The 19474-nt window shown below is 31.7% G+C and overlaps 2 protein-coding genes across 2 annotated transcripts in view; both read left to right on the plus strand.

Annotated features, from left to right (window-relative positions):
- The window catches only part of HELRODRAFT_74950 (hypothetical protein), a gene marked incomplete at both ends in the record, with an annotated part of 28101 nt that extends 22784 nt beyond the window's left edge, over nt 1–5317 (plus strand). The window contains 2 exons of the mRNA XM_009015146.1: nt 763–867; nt 4911–5317. Coding sequence (XP_009013394.1) covers nt 763–867; nt 4911–5317 — 512 coding nt within the window. The remainder of the gene's footprint in view (nt 1–762; nt 868–4910) is intronic.
- Nucleotides 5318–7575: 2258 nt separating this feature from the next.
- HELRODRAFT_190743 (hypothetical protein) lies at nt 7576–14030 on the plus strand (the record flags this gene model as incomplete). The annotated part of the gene is made up of 13 exons (XM_009015147.1): nt 7576–7585; nt 7756–7872; nt 8035–8136; nt 8786–9034; nt 9112–9237; nt 9502–9601; nt 10229–10273; nt 11240–11363; nt 11628–11731; nt 11960–12056; nt 12772–12927; nt 13255–13423; nt 13774–14030. The coding sequence occupies 13 exons, from the start codon at nt 7576–7578 to the stop codon at nt 13836–13838; spliced, it is 1464 nt and encodes a 487-aa protein (XP_009013395.1). The 3' UTR covers nt 13839–14030.
- Between the last annotated feature and the right edge of the window lie 5444 nt (nt 14031–19474).

Consider the following 19474-nt stretch of genomic DNA (forward strand, 5'->3'; position numbering starts at 1 on the left):
CGATTCACATTTTTCGACTCTCTTAATGACCAGTTGACCAATTGACCAGCTTTCATTATTTCTTTCCACAGAATTCTTTCTCACCAATTTTGCTGCTATCAAATTCATCGGATTGTTTTTCTTTACAGTGTTAAAATGATCTGCAATGTAACGTTAAATGGGACATTTTTTTTACTCAAGTGCACTATCATTATTACATTGCAAAAAATGTTAAGGTCTGTGTTGTTGACAAAATGTTTTCAAGGTCATTTTCTGTAAGCCACCCATGTTCTCGTCGTTATTATTATTATTATTATTATTATATTATTATTATTATTATTATTATTATCGTTATTATTATATTATTATTATTATCGTTATCAGTGTGTGTTGTCGTCGTAATCATCATCATCATCACCACCACCACTATCATCATTACCATTTTCATCATCATCTTCACCATCATCATCATTATTATCATCATCATTTCTTCATCTTTCTCATCATCCTCCTCATCATAATCGTCGTCATCATCATCTCTTCATCTTCCTCCTCATCATCAATACTGTGAATTCATTTTCTTAGAACGCTATGCATCTAATCCATGTTATCCAGCTTGGCCATAATTGCTCTCACCATCATTGTCATCGTAATGGCATTATCATCATCGTAGTCACAAATACTATCATCATCGTTATCATCATCGTCGTCGTCATCATCATCATTGCCATCATTATCAATATCATCATCATGGTTGTCATGATTGATGGCACTGACCACCAGGTGAAAAGATCTCCCTGGGCATCAGCGTCCTGTTGGCTTTCACAGTTTTCCTCCTGATGATCGCTGACACCATCCCGAGAACATCTCTCGCCATCCCACTCATTGGTTGGTTCGTTGGTGCTCGTCTTCATCCATTATTTTCATTTGATGGTTTTTATTTGTTATTTGTCATCTAACACCAGGGCGTCGGAATCTGATCAAAATCATCCTTACTCCGAGTCCTTGATTGGAAATTTTTCGACTTCGACTCTGACTGCGAATAAATATTTCCGCTCTCCTGACTCCGGGTTCTTATCGCCAAAATTTTTTTTTAACTTTTTATTTAACTTAAAAAATAGAATATAAAAAATGTTTAAAAAATATTTAAAATCAGTCAATATTATAATTTTTCTTAGTAAAACTGCTTAATATTTATGCTCTAAAAGATAATTAAGTGATTTTTCATTTCGATAATTGTGCACTGTTTATTGGTTGGAGTTGTACCAGAAGCGTAACTAATACCTTTGTTTTTTTATTTTAAAGTTTTCGAACAAGCGTTCCTTAACCTGCTATTGAAATATTTAAACTTGAACGGTTAAAAACCTGTTGTTAAATCCGGCCACAGATGTCTTCAATCTTCAGAGACAACATCACTGCAAATGTAATCATGGCTGCTTTTTGACGATGGAGGAACAAAAAGTGTCTTTGTTAACATGAGTCCTGAACGCCGCCTTCCATTGAGTTGGTCGCCGTCGAGAGAGTTTGTACCATGATTTTGACAGAACGACAATAGATTTATTTTTTGGAGCAAAGCAGCTGAAGGCTTTGTAAAGGGATGAATCATGTTGCACCAATTTAATGAGTTTCTCACTGGTTGAATGTTAGAAAAAGTATATTTTAAAACAGACGTTTTTATGCCAAAGCTACGAAAGGATTTTTTACCCGCCCTAGTGTTGATTCTCGACTGCACACAATTTCTTCACATTTGTGGATGTTTGTTAAAGTTCAAATTTTTATTGTTTTCCCTCAATAATTAAAAAAAATAAAAAATGGTAATATTTTTTTAAATAATCGGTTTAAAAATTCATTTTAAAAATGCGGAGAAGAAATTTAAATGATTGCTACTTGTATCTCAATCTGGTTTCAGACTTGCTCTGTCCTTTTTTGACTGTTTCTCCATCACTTAGGTAGTTCAGAGCGGATCTCAAGACCCATCAGTTTGCAATATTCACTGAGGAGCGCTGTTGAACATCGCAGAAATAGCGCTTGATTGATTGATTGATTGACAGTGGCGGATTTAGGAGGGGGGCCGGGTGGCCCACCCTCCGTTATCATCAGTTCAATTCAAGACAGCGTTAAATAATAAAAAAAAATTTTTTGAGATCGACTCTTTTTAACAATAAAAAATTACGCTGATTTATTATATAAATTTGATACAAGTTTATTTCAGAATATAATTCATATTTTAAACTTAAATAATGTTTTGCGGCACAAAATAAAATAATTCATGTTTTCTTAGTTTTTTTTATTGAAAAATATTATAACCTTTACTTATTTAGACTTTTCATAATTTTATGTTATGTTCGCAGTTCACATTTTATTCCATTTAAAATTTAGCGCGTCTTATATTATTTTTTTTGTGTTTCATAAAATCAGTTTTCATTTGAATTTGTTTTAAAATATAAAAAAAATGTCTTTTAAAAAAAATACTATTTTAAACTTTTTTCAACCGACTCCGGCAAAAAAAACAGAAGCAGTGCGATGATCTCAATACAGTTGAGGCCGTTTTAATGGTAATACCTAGATATTTCAATAAGTGCACATGAAATAATTTTGTTTTTTCAACTAAAAAATTAGCAATAAGCTGAATAATAAAAACATTTTTTGGGTTTGGGTTAATGCATACCAGTCATTACCCGACTAGACTTGAATTAATTTTGTAGTATATAACTAATCAGGCCTGGTAGGAAAATTAAAAAATTTAATCTCAACGTTTTTTATTCACAATTGTAGAATCTGATGTCTTGGAAGAAAGCTTTTCATTAAATTTAAACGATGACATGACTGAATGACTGATGTTTCAGACAAAACTGGTAATTCATGTCAGAGTTTTTCAAAAAAAAACAATACCTTTAAATATTAGACAATATGCAACTTCAGAAATCCCATGCATTTCGAATGATTTAAAATATGATCTTTTGAAAAATCCATAGAAACCCGAAAAGAGTTATAAATTTCCATTTGTGTTGGAAGGTAAAAGAAAACGGTTTTTTAAACTCCATTGGTTTCAAGAATTTTCCTAGCTGTCTTATTCTGATTTGAAAAAAGGAGCATTCTGTAGGTTTTGTGTATTTTATGCAAATCTACATCCATCATGTGGCTCAGTCGGAGTATTTGTTATATCACCTTAAAATCGTTATAAATCAGCTTTAGATCAATGTCACTGTCATCAAGCGACATCTTTTCATAGAGAGGCTACAGAAAAATCAGAAATGTTTCTGTGTTTGATTAAAAATAAAACTAATGTTTAAGAGTTATCAAACTCCGCTCTTTCCAGAAAAATAGAGCAAAACAGAAAATTGCTTAACACTATTATTGAAACTATTAAACTTATTATAGAACTATTAAACTTATAAAGAGCGCTATTAAAATACAGTACTGAATGCACAAGATCCGCCACTGAATGTATATATGTATTATACATATACATTCAGGATCGGATCTTGGGGTAAGGCCGGAGAGACCTTCCTCCAGCTGTGAGCAGTAATTTATTAAAAGAACTCAGCTTTTGCATAAAAAACACCATTTTATATCAAAAAAAGGTCGCCCGCCTAATTTTGGCAACGCTACCACAAATCTTGGACCCTGTCCAAATTTGAAAAAAATATAAACTTTTAAACATTTTTTAAATTTTGGCCCCCCCCCCCGTCAAAGGTCAAAGTTGTCTAGATCCGCCACTGTTGATTGACGTTGGAAACGGAGCAAGCCGACTCAGTATAGATTGCCAGCAGCCATAAACATCGAGGAGCATTTTTTATAATTCAGTCATTCTACAACACATACTAGTAGGGCAGGCTGCGTATTTCGTTTTCACGTTTATAACTTATTTACAAATTTGGTTAAAAATTTTATTCTGCCAAGTTTAAGTGATGTTTTGCAATTTTATTGAAAAATTTCTTTGTAATATTTTATATATTTCATCCAAAAAGTTATTTTTCAAATTTGGGTGGTTGCCAATTTGATTCAACATATTTTTGAAACATAATTTGAAAAAACCGACCGAGGAACCCGAACTGATGAAAGTGAATCACGAACATGCGTAGGACGATGCGATTTAAATGACACACAGCATTTGATTGATCGTCTGTCTGTGTGTCTAGCGCTGCACTCGTTTTGAATTTTGTCGAACGTTACAGACAGCCTACGAAGGAAATTGTTTTGAATTAGCCGTTAAAACGGTAAAGAATAATCGGGAATAAGATTTTATTTCATTAACTTTTTTGTTTCATAGAACGTTGCTTATGCTAAAATAAAATCATGTTGTGTAAAAAATTGTTGCTAATGTCTTCTGAAAAAATTTTGACAAAAAATAATTTTGAAAATTAATAATTTTATGTAACAACTCACATTGGTTGAGATTATGCTTAATATTCGGTGCTGTGTACAACATTTTTGCGAAATTTGTTAATTGCCAATTAGGCGAAATCAAACTACAGCATATGCTTTAGTTTACATGCCATGAAACATTGAATGAAAACAGTAATAAAATAAAAAATTTTATTTTTGGACGTAAATACTAATTTAAAAAAATTGATTTAACGCTGTTATATTTATTTTGAAAATTAAAAACACATGTGTTTTTTCATAACATTTACACGATTTTCGTATTTATAACAATCCATTTATTTGCATTTTTATCACAGATTTACTTTGATAAATTTCAAACAACAATACGATTTAATGACGATTGCTGTGATGACGTCAAAGATTGATGATTGCTGTGATCAAATGATTCTTGTGATGACATAAATGAATGATGATTTTTGGGATGACGTCAAATATATTTAATTAATTGAAATAAATATTGCTGATTTATATTTTGCTACATTGGCTACTTTTGTTACCTTCAAAACCATGATTAATTAACAGAATAATTTCTTCTTACTCAGTGACCTACCTCATGGTGACCATGACCTTGGGCACGCTGTCAATCTGCATGACTGTCCTCGTCCTGAATGTGCACCACAGAAGCAAAAAAGAACCGCCGCCCCAGTGGCTCCTCAACATCTTCCTCAACTACATCTCGAAAATCGTTTTCATGCGCTTCCACGTCCTGCCGGTGAGGTGCAGATGCGTGAAGTGTGCAGCGTGCTGCAGTAGTGACGACGATGATGAAGACGACGAGGTTGATGACGAGGGAGGAAATCATTCGAGGAACAGTAGTGAGAAGAAGAAAGGATGCCCCATTTTCAAATCGAGAACCGTTTTCATGAAGAAGGACAAGACGCCTGGTCTCTTGTACTGCCAGCGATATTCATTTGTTAAAAAGTATTTACATTTTAATTTGGCTGATTAATTTCTATAATTTTAATGTATTAAATTCATTTTTAATAAAAACAAAAATAAAATTTATTCTTGAATGAATTCTGATATTATTTAGATTAAAAATTTAATGACATTCACATTATTATTTTGAAAATATAATTAAATAAGGAAATAAAAAATATAAGAACATATCAACTGCCGCTTGCAACAGACCACGTGACGTCACTCCCGACTCGACGACGAACGACGATGTTGGCAGCGGGGATGTCACGTGCTTCCTGCGCTGCTGTCCAGCCACCAGCAACGAGGACACAAAATTTGTTGAAAACAGTATCGAGTCTATGAATTTCAGCAACAAGATGTTGACCAGCCAGGTTGGTCCATCAGCTGTCTATATGTACAACGAGTGCACGAAATTGAACAAAAACGTGCCGGGAAAAAATGAGCAGCACCTTCAAAGACGACCACATCGTAATGAACACACAAACAAACATCAACTTTCAAAACACAGATCAACACGGTGTAATCAACATCAACAACGACAAAAACGTCAACAACCCCAAGAAAAAGATGTGCATCAATCAGACAACTTCATCCAGCCTCAGCAACAACTTCATGTACATCAATCATCGCAGCACTTGCAACAACGTTCTCAACACTTGCAACAGCTGAAACAAAAGAAGCAGCCAGTATGTTCAAGAAGCGTAGAAGAGGAATGGCACGAGATAGCTAGAGTGTTGGACCGGTTGTTCTTCTGGCTGATCTTCATCATGATGTCCGCCTCTACAGCTGTCATCTTATTCTATCCCAAATACGCCAACGAAAACTTAACGGACGGCCTTGATGATTGAAGATTTTCTGTTCAGTGTCATTTTGTTGGAAATTTATTTTTAAATTAATTTGATTTAACTGAGATCGTTAAAACAAGTTAGGATTATGACATTTGTACGGATGTTCAAAAATGTACATATTAATTAATGTTGAATGTTTAGTTTTATCACAAAACAGCTATCATTCAAAGATCGGTTGTTAACTTGCTACTAAAATAAAATAATACAATAAAATCTAATGACTCGTTGAACTGGTACGATATTATTGATGATGTTCAATCCAACCAACTTGTATTTACTTGTACATGATAAGAAAAATTAATCAGTTGTTATATTTCATTGAAGTAAATAAATACAGATAACACTATCAAGCACCTCAATTGTTTACTGAAATCTTATCAGAACTTTATCACCAGAGCAAATAACTTCTATAAACATTCTTTCGACACAGTTACGTAAATATTTGTTCGTGTTATCATTACAATTTAATGCCATAATCTCATGAGCAGTTTAAAATATATTACAATTACTAAGTTAACAATTGTTAACTTAATAATAATAATAATACCAACATTAATTGTTAACAAGTTAAAAATATATATTATTGCCCGCCATAGGCCAGAAGTGCGTTTCGTCTCCCAGTAGCCTGCTGAATAAGATTTAAGATAACACAACTCTGTTATATATATAATGGTAATTATATAATTATTATATAATTATTATAAAAATATATATATATATATATATATATATATATATATATATATATATATATATATATATTGAGTGTGTGCGTGTGTGTGGCGTAATGGTTCAATGGTCAAAGGCGCCTGGTCTTGATGCTGCAGTGACTGGGTTCGAATACAAAGAGATTCTTGCCAATTTTATGCAATGTGTATGATGCGTGGTTTTCACGCGTATTTATTTGCGTTGTGTGTGTTTGTCGTTAAAACCTCTGAAGCAAGCGCAAAAGAAAGAGAGTAACCCTTAACGCACACACACACACATACACACGCAAATACACACACACACACACACACACACACACACATATATATATATATATATATATAAATATTTATTATATTTTAAATCTTAAACTTTATTCGGCGGGCTATGTATATATATTGAGATAATTTAAAAAGCGTATACTAATACTAAATACTAATATATATATATATATATATATATATATATATATATATATATACTAAATTCTAATAGTTATGTATATATATGTATATATATATAGCCATCAGTTGACAATATATATATATATATATATATATATATATATATATATATATATATATATATATCAATAATCTATATCTAAAGGCAGAAAAATTATAAAATTTAAAATTTCACGAGACTTCAAATCTCAATTTCACTTGATCCCCGCGAGAGTAATGCAGTAGGCAAGTTAGGTTCAATTAATAATTCTGATCTGCCGGGCAAAATGACTGAAAGTAAGCAAAGCATTCATCAATTCCGTTTAATGTTCATCAGCATTTAAAAGTTTCTATTTATATCATATTAGATACAAAATAAAATGGTTTATTTTATAGTTTGGTAAAAATATTTCTTCAAATAAATTTTTTTTTTCATCAAAAATAAATTGAGAAAATTATTTATTAAGATGAAAAAAGCCGAGAATTAGAGGGATCTGATGAAGTGGTCGTGGAGACAAAAAATGAAATTCCGCGGACGATCGGCTTGATTGGCGGCATCTCGTTCATCATTGGCACTATCATCGGTTCGCTGCACTTCTTCTCCACTCAACATCACTCAACTTCACTCAATTACAGTTTCAGTTATTCAAAATTTGAAAAATATTTAACAAGGATTCACTTATATATAAAGTTTTATGGTTTCCTAAATTGTTGATGCGCGTACTAACATTAATGATATTATTCAGGATCTGGAATTTTCGTGTCTCCAAGAGGCGTGGCTTTTAACTCTGGGAGCATAGGAATGACGATTATGAACTGGCTGATTTGCGGAGTCATTTCATTATTAGGTTCAGTTCTTCATCTCAATTATAGATAATAACAACTTTTGTTAACGTCTGAAAATGTTTCTTCTAGCTTAACCGAGCAAAAATTGTACAACAATCAATCAAAAAGTGATGTTTTATTATTTTATTGATTCAAATATTTATTTTAAAGGTATGCGGTAGGGACATGTTAAGCCGATGTTTTTTTTCTTGTTTTTGATTTTGTTGCATCTTCATTTATTATAATGAACATTCACTTGATTTTAAAACTTGGCGTCATCCGATAAACCGAAGGTAAAAAGAAGCAATAGGTCGGTTAATACTAAGAGTTTAAGGGTGATACAAAAACAATGTTTGTTATGCTTGCAAAACATTTTAGAAGTTATTTCAAAATAGCTTTAAAATTTTTGTTGTAGCTCAAAAAACAAGCCTAGTGTTTAGAAAAATTCAATGCAGATTTCATTTTAACTGCACGAGACACGCAAACAATTTTCAAACTCATTGGTATGATAAAGCAAATTTAATATTACTTCTTAATGCATAACTTTCTAATAGCATCTTTAAATGTATAGAAACGCAAATGAAAACCAAGTGATTTTTTAACTAAAAACTCTTTAAAAAAACAAAAAACATTTCAATTGTTTTTTCAAAAAATGTTCATCTTGATCATTAGGTGCTCTCTGCTATGCGGAACTCGGGACAATCATAACAAAATCGGGAGCGGACTACGTGTATCTGGAAGAAGCGTACGGTCCTTGGATATCATTCCAGTACTCGTGGATCACAAATTTCATGTTGAAACCTGGAGCTCAAGCCACTTTCTCGCTGACGTTCGCTCAATATGTTATGACGCCATTTTTTGACGACGGATGTGGCGAGGCACCGAACATCATCAAGAGGCTCCTGGCTCTGGCAGTCATATGTTCGTCACGTTCAATTTCTATATAATCAATTATTCCTAAACAGACGACTCGAACTTTTTTAAAATATTGTAAACAGTTACATTGGCAGCCATCAATTCGTACAGTGTCCGGTTAGCAGGAAAAATTCAAATCATATTTACTGGGGCCAAGTTGTTTGCTCTCATAATCATTATAATTGGAGGCATCGTCAGATTGTTCCAAGGTGATGTGATCATTTTTATTCACTGTTTCGATTATTTTTCATACAAATAATGCCAATATTTTTTTAAACATATAATCATAATTTTGTTTATGAAGCCTTTAAAAAAATTCACGAGAGATATATAAAAATAAATGTTGTCGTTATCATTCACGCGTAATCACCTATTTCATTGATTCAATTTTTTTCATTTCAATATTAAAAAAACTTGCACTTATAACTACGCGTAATATAGAATAATGTTTGAAAATGACCTGCATTGCGCAGGCGAAACTCAGTACTTATCAACGGGGTTCAACGGGACTGAGAATAAAATCGGAAAGCTGGCGACGGGCTTCTACAGCGGCATGTGGGCCTACGATGGATGGTCCGTTCACTCATATCTTCACTTTTTACAACATTTGTCATCAGTGAAAATTAAAATTATTTGTAAAAAAAAAACTTGGAAATAAATCTAACTGAGTATGTAGGTAGAAAAAAATCATAAAAAGAGTTTGCGAGCGTAAGACATAATTTTAAATGAAATATTAAGGCGAGTCAACTATGAAATGCAATCATCAAAATGATGAAAACTCATAAATATTCCGACTCAATTTATAACAAACTGTAATTGTCCTATAACCATGATTGCTGAAATCAGGCTGCTCTAGATTGGTTTTGAACCCACTATTTTATTTTTCATTAACAAACTTTACTAATGACGTCACACATGAATTGCTGGTGCAGGAATATCCAGTAGTTTAATTTTGGGCGTTTGATGAAAGTTATTGAATAGAATATACTAACGCGAACACTTCTGAGTCAACATTTAACCTAAGTGCTACATCGAATTCTTAAGTGTAGTTGGATGGCTGTTAGAGTTTAGCAATTTTTCACAAGTTCATACAAGTGTGCATTAGGAATGAAAAAAATGTTAAAATGACAAAAATATTATAAAATAAATTTTACCGATATTTATTATTAATATAAAAGAAATTTTTGTACAATAACTCAGGAATACAGCAAATTTCATGACGGAAGAAATTATAAATCCCTCCAGGTTATAATATATATATATATATATATATATATATATATATATATATATATATATATATATATATATATATATATATATCCAGTATTTTATGAAGTCTACCAAATTTCTAGCGTTCTAATGTTTAATATATGATAATTTTGATCTGCGCCCACCCGAAGAAACGAAACGAGCGAACAAGAACGTGAGCAATGGATGCCCCATCTTTTCCGTGAGTCAATAGCGAAGCACCAACGCTAGAAGTTCGGTAGCTTTCATAAATTACTGCATTAATTACAGTCTTTTACCAGTATATATATATATATATATATATATATATATATGTATATATATATATATATATATATATATATATATATATATATATATATATTGGATTAAGACCGTCAAAAATACATTTATGGATGAAAATCACAGCCTGTTCGGCGTTAGTTAACTTCCAATTTATCTTTTCGATTGATTTTTTTAACGGTTCATCGTAAATCATTTTCAAGTTTCTTTAGTTCAAAACCAAAATTTTTGTTTATTTCATGCATGATAGAACAGAAAAGCTTTTTTCAGTATTCCTTTACCATCTTCGGTGTTCAAATTTTGGTTTTGAACTAAAGAAACTTGGTCACAGTATTATACAGCAAAAATTTATCATAAAACAAACGTATTTAGGTTGAAATTTTTTTAATGTGCAAAATTTTCATGTGCTCATTAAAAAAAAATGTCATTTGGGCCACCAAATTTTTTTGCCTAGGGCCTCCTACTACTTAAGGCCGGCCCTGATACATTTTTAAAGATATTAACATACATTCACGTACGCATATACACTCGAATATTTTAGAACATACATATACATAACATATTTTTACATTTCAACTCATTAAAGTATACACATATATCCAGTTTCAAGTACAAATACAACTTTTCATTTCAAACATTCATACAAACGCCAACATTACGCACATGCTTACGTAACAGAAACCTGCCTTTATCTATTTGCATTGGAGTGCCCATAACAGTCATCATCTACATACTGACCAATATATCGTACTTCACTGTTATGGACGTTGAAGGAATGATCAATTCTCCTGCCGTTGCTCTGGTTTGTATGCAGTTTTATCGCGTTCAATCATGTTTATTGCTTATTTTTTATTATTAAAACTTTTTCACAATACGATTGATGAATGTAAACTAAGTTGAAGGTGTAATTATTTATAAACTGCGACATCGTGTAAAAAGAACAGATTAAATTTAATAAACGACTAAGCAGCAGTGAAATATATGAATGTTTTTGCGATAAACTGATCAGGGTCATAGTCATAAACAAATGAATAATGTTCAAACAAACAACAAAACGCACCGGCAGACATGGGCAGAGGAAGTAATTCCAAGTGTTGCTTGGCTCATCCCAATCTTCGTGGCTCTCTCTTGCTTTGGCACCGGAAATGGATCGCTGTTCTCTGGAGGCCGGTGTGTGAAATTAACTTTTTAAATAATAATAATAATAATTTGTGTTATTGTTTTTCATTCTATGCGGTACTCTTCAAAAAAATATTTGTTCAAATTTTAACAAATCATTAATTTAAAAAGTACATCCATAGAAGAAAAAAATCTAACAAACTTACAAAATTAAAAATAATGTATTAATATAAACAACTTGTAAAAAATCATTGAGAAATGATTGATGGATGCTTTCAGGCTGATGTACGCCGCAGCCCGCAACCATCATTTGCCGGATATTCTTGGGATGGTTCATGTTCACAAGTACACTCCTATACCCGCTGTCGTTGTCATCGTGAGTTCATATAAATGCATTGTATGTTCAAATTAATATTTTGGTTCAGGTCAAAGAACATGTTGTTAAGAATAGTTATGTTTACACAAAATGAAGCTGGCATGCTAAAATTAGGCTTAGAAAGTGATTTTGAGAAGAAAATAAACACCAGACAGAGTTTCAAATTTTATCGAAAAAACTAGAACAAGTCTATAAGTTTGTTTACTTAGACTATCTCATTACTAATGTCAATAAGTTTCTAAAAAGTGGCAAAGGAACAACTTAGCCTGAGGAATGTTTGCCTTTTTTTAAAAAGTTAAAAAAGTGATTTATATGATCTACCAAAACAAAGTTGAATTACAGAAATCGGCATTTTTTTACACTGAAGTATGAAATATGGATGCGATAATGAAAAAGGGAGATTAGCAGCGTTTGAAGTTGAAGGCCACAAAAGAAAATTAATGGGTTTCAGCGGAAACAGACAGGTGAGTAACGTAGTCGTAAGAAGCCGATTTGGAAAAAAACGTTTAAAGTAGAAAAATATGGACTTTTTTGAAATATTTTTTAGAAAACCGGTAGATTAATGATGTGTGTATTACTAGCACATCCAGAGAAGCTAGGTGCAAGGGAATGAAAGATTTTAAATTGTTTGGGAAGCAGCAGAATATCTTGACTAACAAGTCAAGATATTCTGAGGACAAAAAACTTATCCAAAACACCAACGTTAACCACTTAGGTTCTTCTGGCATTCATTTTTGTTTTCATCAGCAACATATCAGCCATGATCGATTTTTTGAGTTTCACACTCTGGATTTTCTATGCTCTCAATTTTTTGGGAGTGATTCTTCTCAAATTTTCACCGAAGTACAAGAACGTTTATAGGCCCATCAATGTAAGTTTGGTTGTTTGATTTTTATAGTTTTGGAAGTAATTTGAAAATAAAATTATTCGTTTTAAAGTGAAAAAAATTGTTTAAAACAAAATAATATTACAAAAAATCCTTTAACGTATTTGCTTCAAGATTAATTATTCTCATAATGTACAGCATTTTTTAATTCCGAGCACACCCAATTGCATTTGCAAATAAAGACTTTTTACTAAACATTAAGACTAGAAAAAATAAAACAAGACATATCAGAAAACTTTATGTTAAAATGCTTACAATTCACAATTTGTAGCAACAGATTTACGGAAGTTTATATTTTCTTCTATTCATTAGATTCCACTAATCTTTCCACTCTTCACCTTCCTGTTTGCCGTCTTCCTGGTCCTGGTGCCTCTCATCACTACTCCACAACTTGGCTACTTCTTCGTCCTCCTCTTCATCATCATCGGGTACATCGTCTTCATCCCGTTCGTATTCTTCAAAATCAAATGTCCGGGAATAGGCAAGTTATCTTCTAAAGATACATTTTCAATGCTTTCGTCTATTCAGTTTTCATTCTCAATTTTCAGTTCTGAGTTACGTTACATTAATTTTCAATCATCATCAAAATATTGGCAAGTTGGCTTGCATGGAAAAATGCAGTTGTTTACTTTTTGAGCTTTATTTATAAACAAAAAAATTTAATATTAAATTAAAGTATTGTTATTTATATTGTATAATTATAAATTATGTATATTAGGAAATTATATATATTATATATATATATTAAATGTAGATCAAATATATTATATAAATTATAGCTATAATTTTTATAAATGTTTTATGATGTTTTATTAATTTTAACAACGCCAGGTAAGATAACCATGTTTTTCCAACTGTTGATGCAAGTCTTCATCCCAGATTTGTCACTTGAATGATGGAACATCCAGTTCATCGAAATTTTTTTGTATTTAACATTTATTTATATTATTTTAGTTCCACTTAGTTATAATTTTATGATTTGTTTTTAAAACTACTCAGTGAGTTTCAACATTATTTTATTGCCTTAAGGTAACACAAGTAAGTCGAAATTTTTTTTAAACTAAGTTTATTACAATATATGTGGTTGCATGTTAAATAAATAACGATATAGTGCTTGTGTAACATAAATTAGAAATAAATTGGTTTTTATTTGAGCAGCTTTATTTTAACAAGTTGTGAAACTTATTTTCCGAATTCATGTTGCAAATTCGAAAAATACAATTAATAAATAAATAAATTTAAATTTTGAATTTTAATAAACTAAACGTTCCCCAAAAATTGTTAGTGAGGAAAATCGAAAAAAACGAACTACAAACATATTAACGCCAAACATTCGGTAGAATTTATAGAATATTGTAAAAATTATGGTCTATTACCGACATATATATATGTATATATATATATATATATAAATTGTATTGTAGAGTTTGTATAGTGCTTCTTAAGAGTTTAATTCAGGAGCGTTCTTTTTATTCCCTTCGCTGCGGTAAGTTGAACCAATAGTTCTTTAGACGTTTTTTGAAGTCACCTCGACTCATGATATTGAATATTTTCAAATTAACTGACAACGCATTCCAAATTTGAGCAGCTGAAACTGAAAATCTTCTTTATCCAAAATTAGAGAATTTAAATTTTGAAATCACCAAGTCACCATGGTTGGATAATCGCAGTCGACCTCTGTATTGTGTTTCTGACACTGGTTGGATTTGTTCTTTCAGGTAAACTGGAGCATGTCTCCGGCTAAACAATCTCTCACGTGTAGAGCCAGTATATATATATATATATATATATATATATATATATATATATATATATATATATATATATATATATATATATATATATATATATATTATTGTGATCTTTTGCTGAATAAAAGATTGTTCTAATTCAATTCAAATTTTATTGAGTTATATCGTTAGCACGGTTGTATTAATTATTATTCGCTTCTTCCTACGAAAGTAATAAGCGGCTAATATCGCAATCGATTCGAAATAGCAAAGATAATAAGAGAAACAATGAGATCATCACCACATAGATTGATGTCAGTTTTTTCATCCCTTCCAGCTAACAAATCAGAATAACTCATCCACCAACTAATTTATCTTTGCCATATCTATAAAATATCAACATTTACAAATATATCTTTTTGGTTATAGTTGAGGTATTACATGATGCATGACATACATAATTGAATATTATAAAGTATGGTTTTATAACTATAAATATATATATATATATATTATTAGAGAATTTATATAGCGCCCTTTAATGCAACTCAAAGGCGCTGCTTTCGTCTGGTGAAATCATCGGAAAAAAAGATACGTCTTCAAGTCTTTGCGAAACTTCAGAATAGTTAAACCAGGTTGACGGAGGCTGTATGGTAGTGAGTTCCAAATTTGTGGACTATATATATATATATATATATACACACATATATGTGTTTGTATGTGTGTGTGTGTGTGTGTGTGTGTGGTGTGTAATATATATAAATATATATATATACTAAATGTATACTACGATTTTTATGAGTGCTTTTGAGGTAATTTAATCAAAAAAGTAATTTCCTCGCATTTTTATATCTAACATTTTTTTTCTGAAATTGACATAAACTCGATGTGAAGTCGTTACATAAGCGAATTCTTTAAAACGTTCTATTTGTGATATTATTAATTTATAATATTTTTTGATTTGCAAAATTTAATTTTATCAATGAGGTTTTTTACATCTTTGTTTGAAAAGTACGAACATCTGGCTGGTGATTCAAAGGTAACATTGTTTTTATTTCTTCGTTTTATGTTATGTTTTGAACGTTTCGACGATGGCTTCCTCTTTTCGGATTGCAAAGTTGAACCTAGCTTGTCTTGTATCGGAAGGTTATTTTGAAGTTTTAGCAAATTTTGTAGCGAGGTTTGTTGCTCCAACTGAACTTGCCGCTGATTCTGCTGTTCATGTAACAGATCACGTAAACAGTCTTTTAAAAATTGATTGTTTTGTTGCTGTTTAAATGGTTGCGTTGTTTCTTCTAAATGACTGATTGGTTGTCGATCGTTTTGTTGTTGTTGGAAAGCTTGTCGATCGTTTTGTTGTTGTTGGAGAGCTTGTTTTTCTTTGTTGTCAACTGAACAAGTTTTAGTATCGGCGGCGTTAGTGAAATTTATGTTATCCTGGCTGACTAAATTGTGGGCAGGTATTGTTTGCTCTTCAATTTGTTTTGGTAATCGTTGCAAAATTGTCTGCTGTTTTTCAGTCAACATAGTTTTTGGATCCACTTGTTCCTGGTGCTCCTGGCTATCATTAACTTCTTCATGAGGCTTCTGCTGCTGATGTTGTGCTTGTTCATGATGCCATGCTACCACACAATTTGCAATATTTCTTAACAGCAGCACTTGGTTAGGATCCATTTTTAATTGTTGTTTTACTTTTTCAAGTATATCCATGATTTGTGAAGGATATGATTTTTGAGAAAGCAGACGTTTTAAAAGTTGCTTAAAAAATTGATGTTGTTCTTGTGGCTTCTGTGATAATAACTGGGAACCAGAAAAACTATGCCATAAATTTTTTAGGCATTCAGGTTTAACTGGATGTGGTTGGTTTTGGGACCCGGGTTGACGTTCAATTTCTTCAGTTTCTTTCAACTGTGTTTTTTCAAACTGAATATCTTCACGCAAAAGTTTTATTGTGCCACGTTTTAAATCTTGTTGACTGGAAGAAATTTTTATTTGTAATTGTTCACCAGTTGCTGCTGAGTTGGAAGAAACATCATTCCCTTTATCTTCTTCTAGTTTTAGTTTTTTCAATATTTTTGGCTGTTGATTGAAAATATCGTTTAAACTTTGAGGCATTTGTTGCGAATTCAGAAAACCTTGTTGAACATGTTGATTAAACTTTATTTCCTCGTTACCTTTTTCTTCTTTTTCTTGGAAAACATTGGAACATAAAGAATTGGTAAATTTCTGTTCCTGTTCTTGTCCACTGATTTTATCTAGAACATCAAATTTTGATGGGCAGGTAGCTGGTAATAGCAAACATGTTGACGATGGCAAAATATTATCAAAAACTGGTTCATTTACACATTTTTTTTGTGTGTGCAATGTTTCTACCATCTGGTTTTGCGTTTTTTTCAAATGTTTTTCTGTTTGTTCTAATGGATTAATATGGTCAAAATATATCTCATGTTTTTCCATTATATCAGCATCAGTATGTTCTATGTGTTCCTTTTGCAGGTGAATGTCTTGATTAAGATGCCCGTGATGCAGTAATGTGAAAGGCTGTGGTTTTACGTTTTGCTGTTTTGAAATGGACTGCGGTTGTAACTTTGAATGTGAATGTTTTAATCCGCGGTGCTGTGGATGAACTTCATGTAAAGATGATGACTTGATTTGAAACGATTTGTTACATGACTGTTCATGCAGGAAACTCGTTTGGTTTGAAACAATTTCTTGGTCTGTTTTTAGCTCTTTATTATTATAAAGTTGCGAATCAAGTTGTTTCCATGGAACGTTTTGAAAATCTAAATGATTGCATTTATTTTCTGATTCAATGTTTTTTTGATAAAAATTATTCTTTATATTGCTAGTAAACGGTAAAAAGTTTGAGTTTTGTTTCGATTCTTGTGATAGCGATGGAAGAACTAATTGTGTTTCAGCACAAAAAGAAGAAAATTTATCGTTTTTATCAATTTGCCCTTCCTGTTCAAACTGTTCGCATGAATAAATTTCTTTTTCCTGGAAAATGTCTTGTTTTTGTTGCAACTGTGGTAGTTGAAAACGTTGTGAAGGTTGTGGCTCCAAATGTTGATGCAATTGTGATTGAAGATGCAGTGGCTGAAAATTTTGAAATTTATATTGTGGTTGCAGAGTTTGAGGTTGTTGTAATTCAAAATTTTTTTGATTGTCTAGTTGATGTTGAAAATGTTCTAACTGACTGTGTTGTTGCTGCTGAGAACAATCTTGATGTTGCCAATATTGTGGTATTTTTTGTTGATGTGATTCATTTTGACATTGTTTCAGCCAAATTTGCTGTTCCTTTTTTTGCATTTCACTAGATTCTTTTTCTTTTTGCTGAGAATTTGTCTGCAACAAACCCAGTTTGATATCTTCAGAAAAATGCAAACCTTTTTTTGAGCAGTTATTTAAATGTAAGGTAAAAGACGATGGATTATTTGATATGTCAACAATTTTCCGGTTTGGTGAAAGGGTGCCAACATCAGTATCATTTCTCACCGACTGACGTTGATATGCTTGAAAATGTTGTTGTTGTGCTTGTGGATGTTGTGTTTGTTGTTGAAGTTGTGCTTCTTGTTGTTCATGCTGTTGAAGTTGACATGGTTGTATGGTGAGTTGGCACTGATTTTGCTGTTCTTTTAGTAAAAATTCGTTGGGTTGAATTTCTTTTTTTGCGTGTGGTTGCGGGCTTGATAATTGTTGATGCCGACAGTTTTTTTGCTTATCACGATTTTTCTTACTGTTAGAATGATTTTTTTGAAAAATATCGGAATCTGCTTTTAATACTTTTTTTGTCTGAATTTTTTTATCAACATCAACTAAATTCAAAGAACAAGTTGAATCTTCTGGATTTTTGTCAAGGGCTGGTGAAGATGATGAGGCCTGTAGTTTGTTTTTATGTGTTGAAATTTGGCGCATATGGGAAGTTTTTTTATTAGATTTATTAGCATTAAAAGACGTTTTTGTTTTTGTTACTTTTGATAGTTTAGGCACAACAGCATCTTTTAATTTGATGCGAGTATTAATAATATTAACATGATTTGATTGATGTTTTCTTAATGTAGATTCAATGTTTGAATTATCCAACGTTTGTTCAGTTTTGTCGCCAGTTGCGCTCTCGTGACATCTGTTTGCTTTGTATTCTCTATGTCTTTTCCACTTTTTGATCTGTGGTAGAAAAGAACGAGCCTCCTCACACTCATTTGACTGGTCAGCAGAGGTTGGGTTTTTAATATTCAAACTTGTTCGTGAGCAAGGAAGTGATGACAGTCTGTCCAATTTTTTCAAAGATTCTTCATTAAGGCTAGAACAAATACGGAGATTATTTTTTTGAGATTTATCACTCAAAATTTCTGGAAGACAGTTATTTGCTTGCATGGTATTTTTTGGATTGGTAGATTGTTGTGTTTGTCTATTGGGTTGAGTTTGAAAACAATTTTGAAAAGAATTTGGTGCATGAGAAAAGTAATTATTTTGTAAACATTGTTCTGAAAAACATTGATTTCTATCTTGATGTAATTGAAAACGATTTTGATGCAATACATAAAAAGGATGCTGAAACCATTTTACATCAACTGGAAAGCAATTTTCGCCATCATTTGCCCGTTGATTGCTTTCCTGATAAGTTGGGAATAATCTTGCACTATTTGACGATTTGGAAATGTCATTACAAGATAAAAAACAATTCGAAATGTTGCTGTTGTTGACAGAATTGAACCCGAACGGTCCATTCAATGCACAGCCACATAAACATTGTTCTGCGCAGTTTACGTTATTTAATAGCCACTCATTATTTTGCAATTCAG

Source organism: Helobdella robusta, assembly GCF_000326865.2.
Source record: "Helobdella robusta unplaced genomic scaffold HELROscaffold_15, whole genome shotgun sequence".
Classification (NCBI taxonomy): domain Eukaryota; kingdom Metazoa; phylum Annelida; class Clitellata; order Rhynchobdellida; family Glossiphoniidae; genus Helobdella; species Helobdella robusta.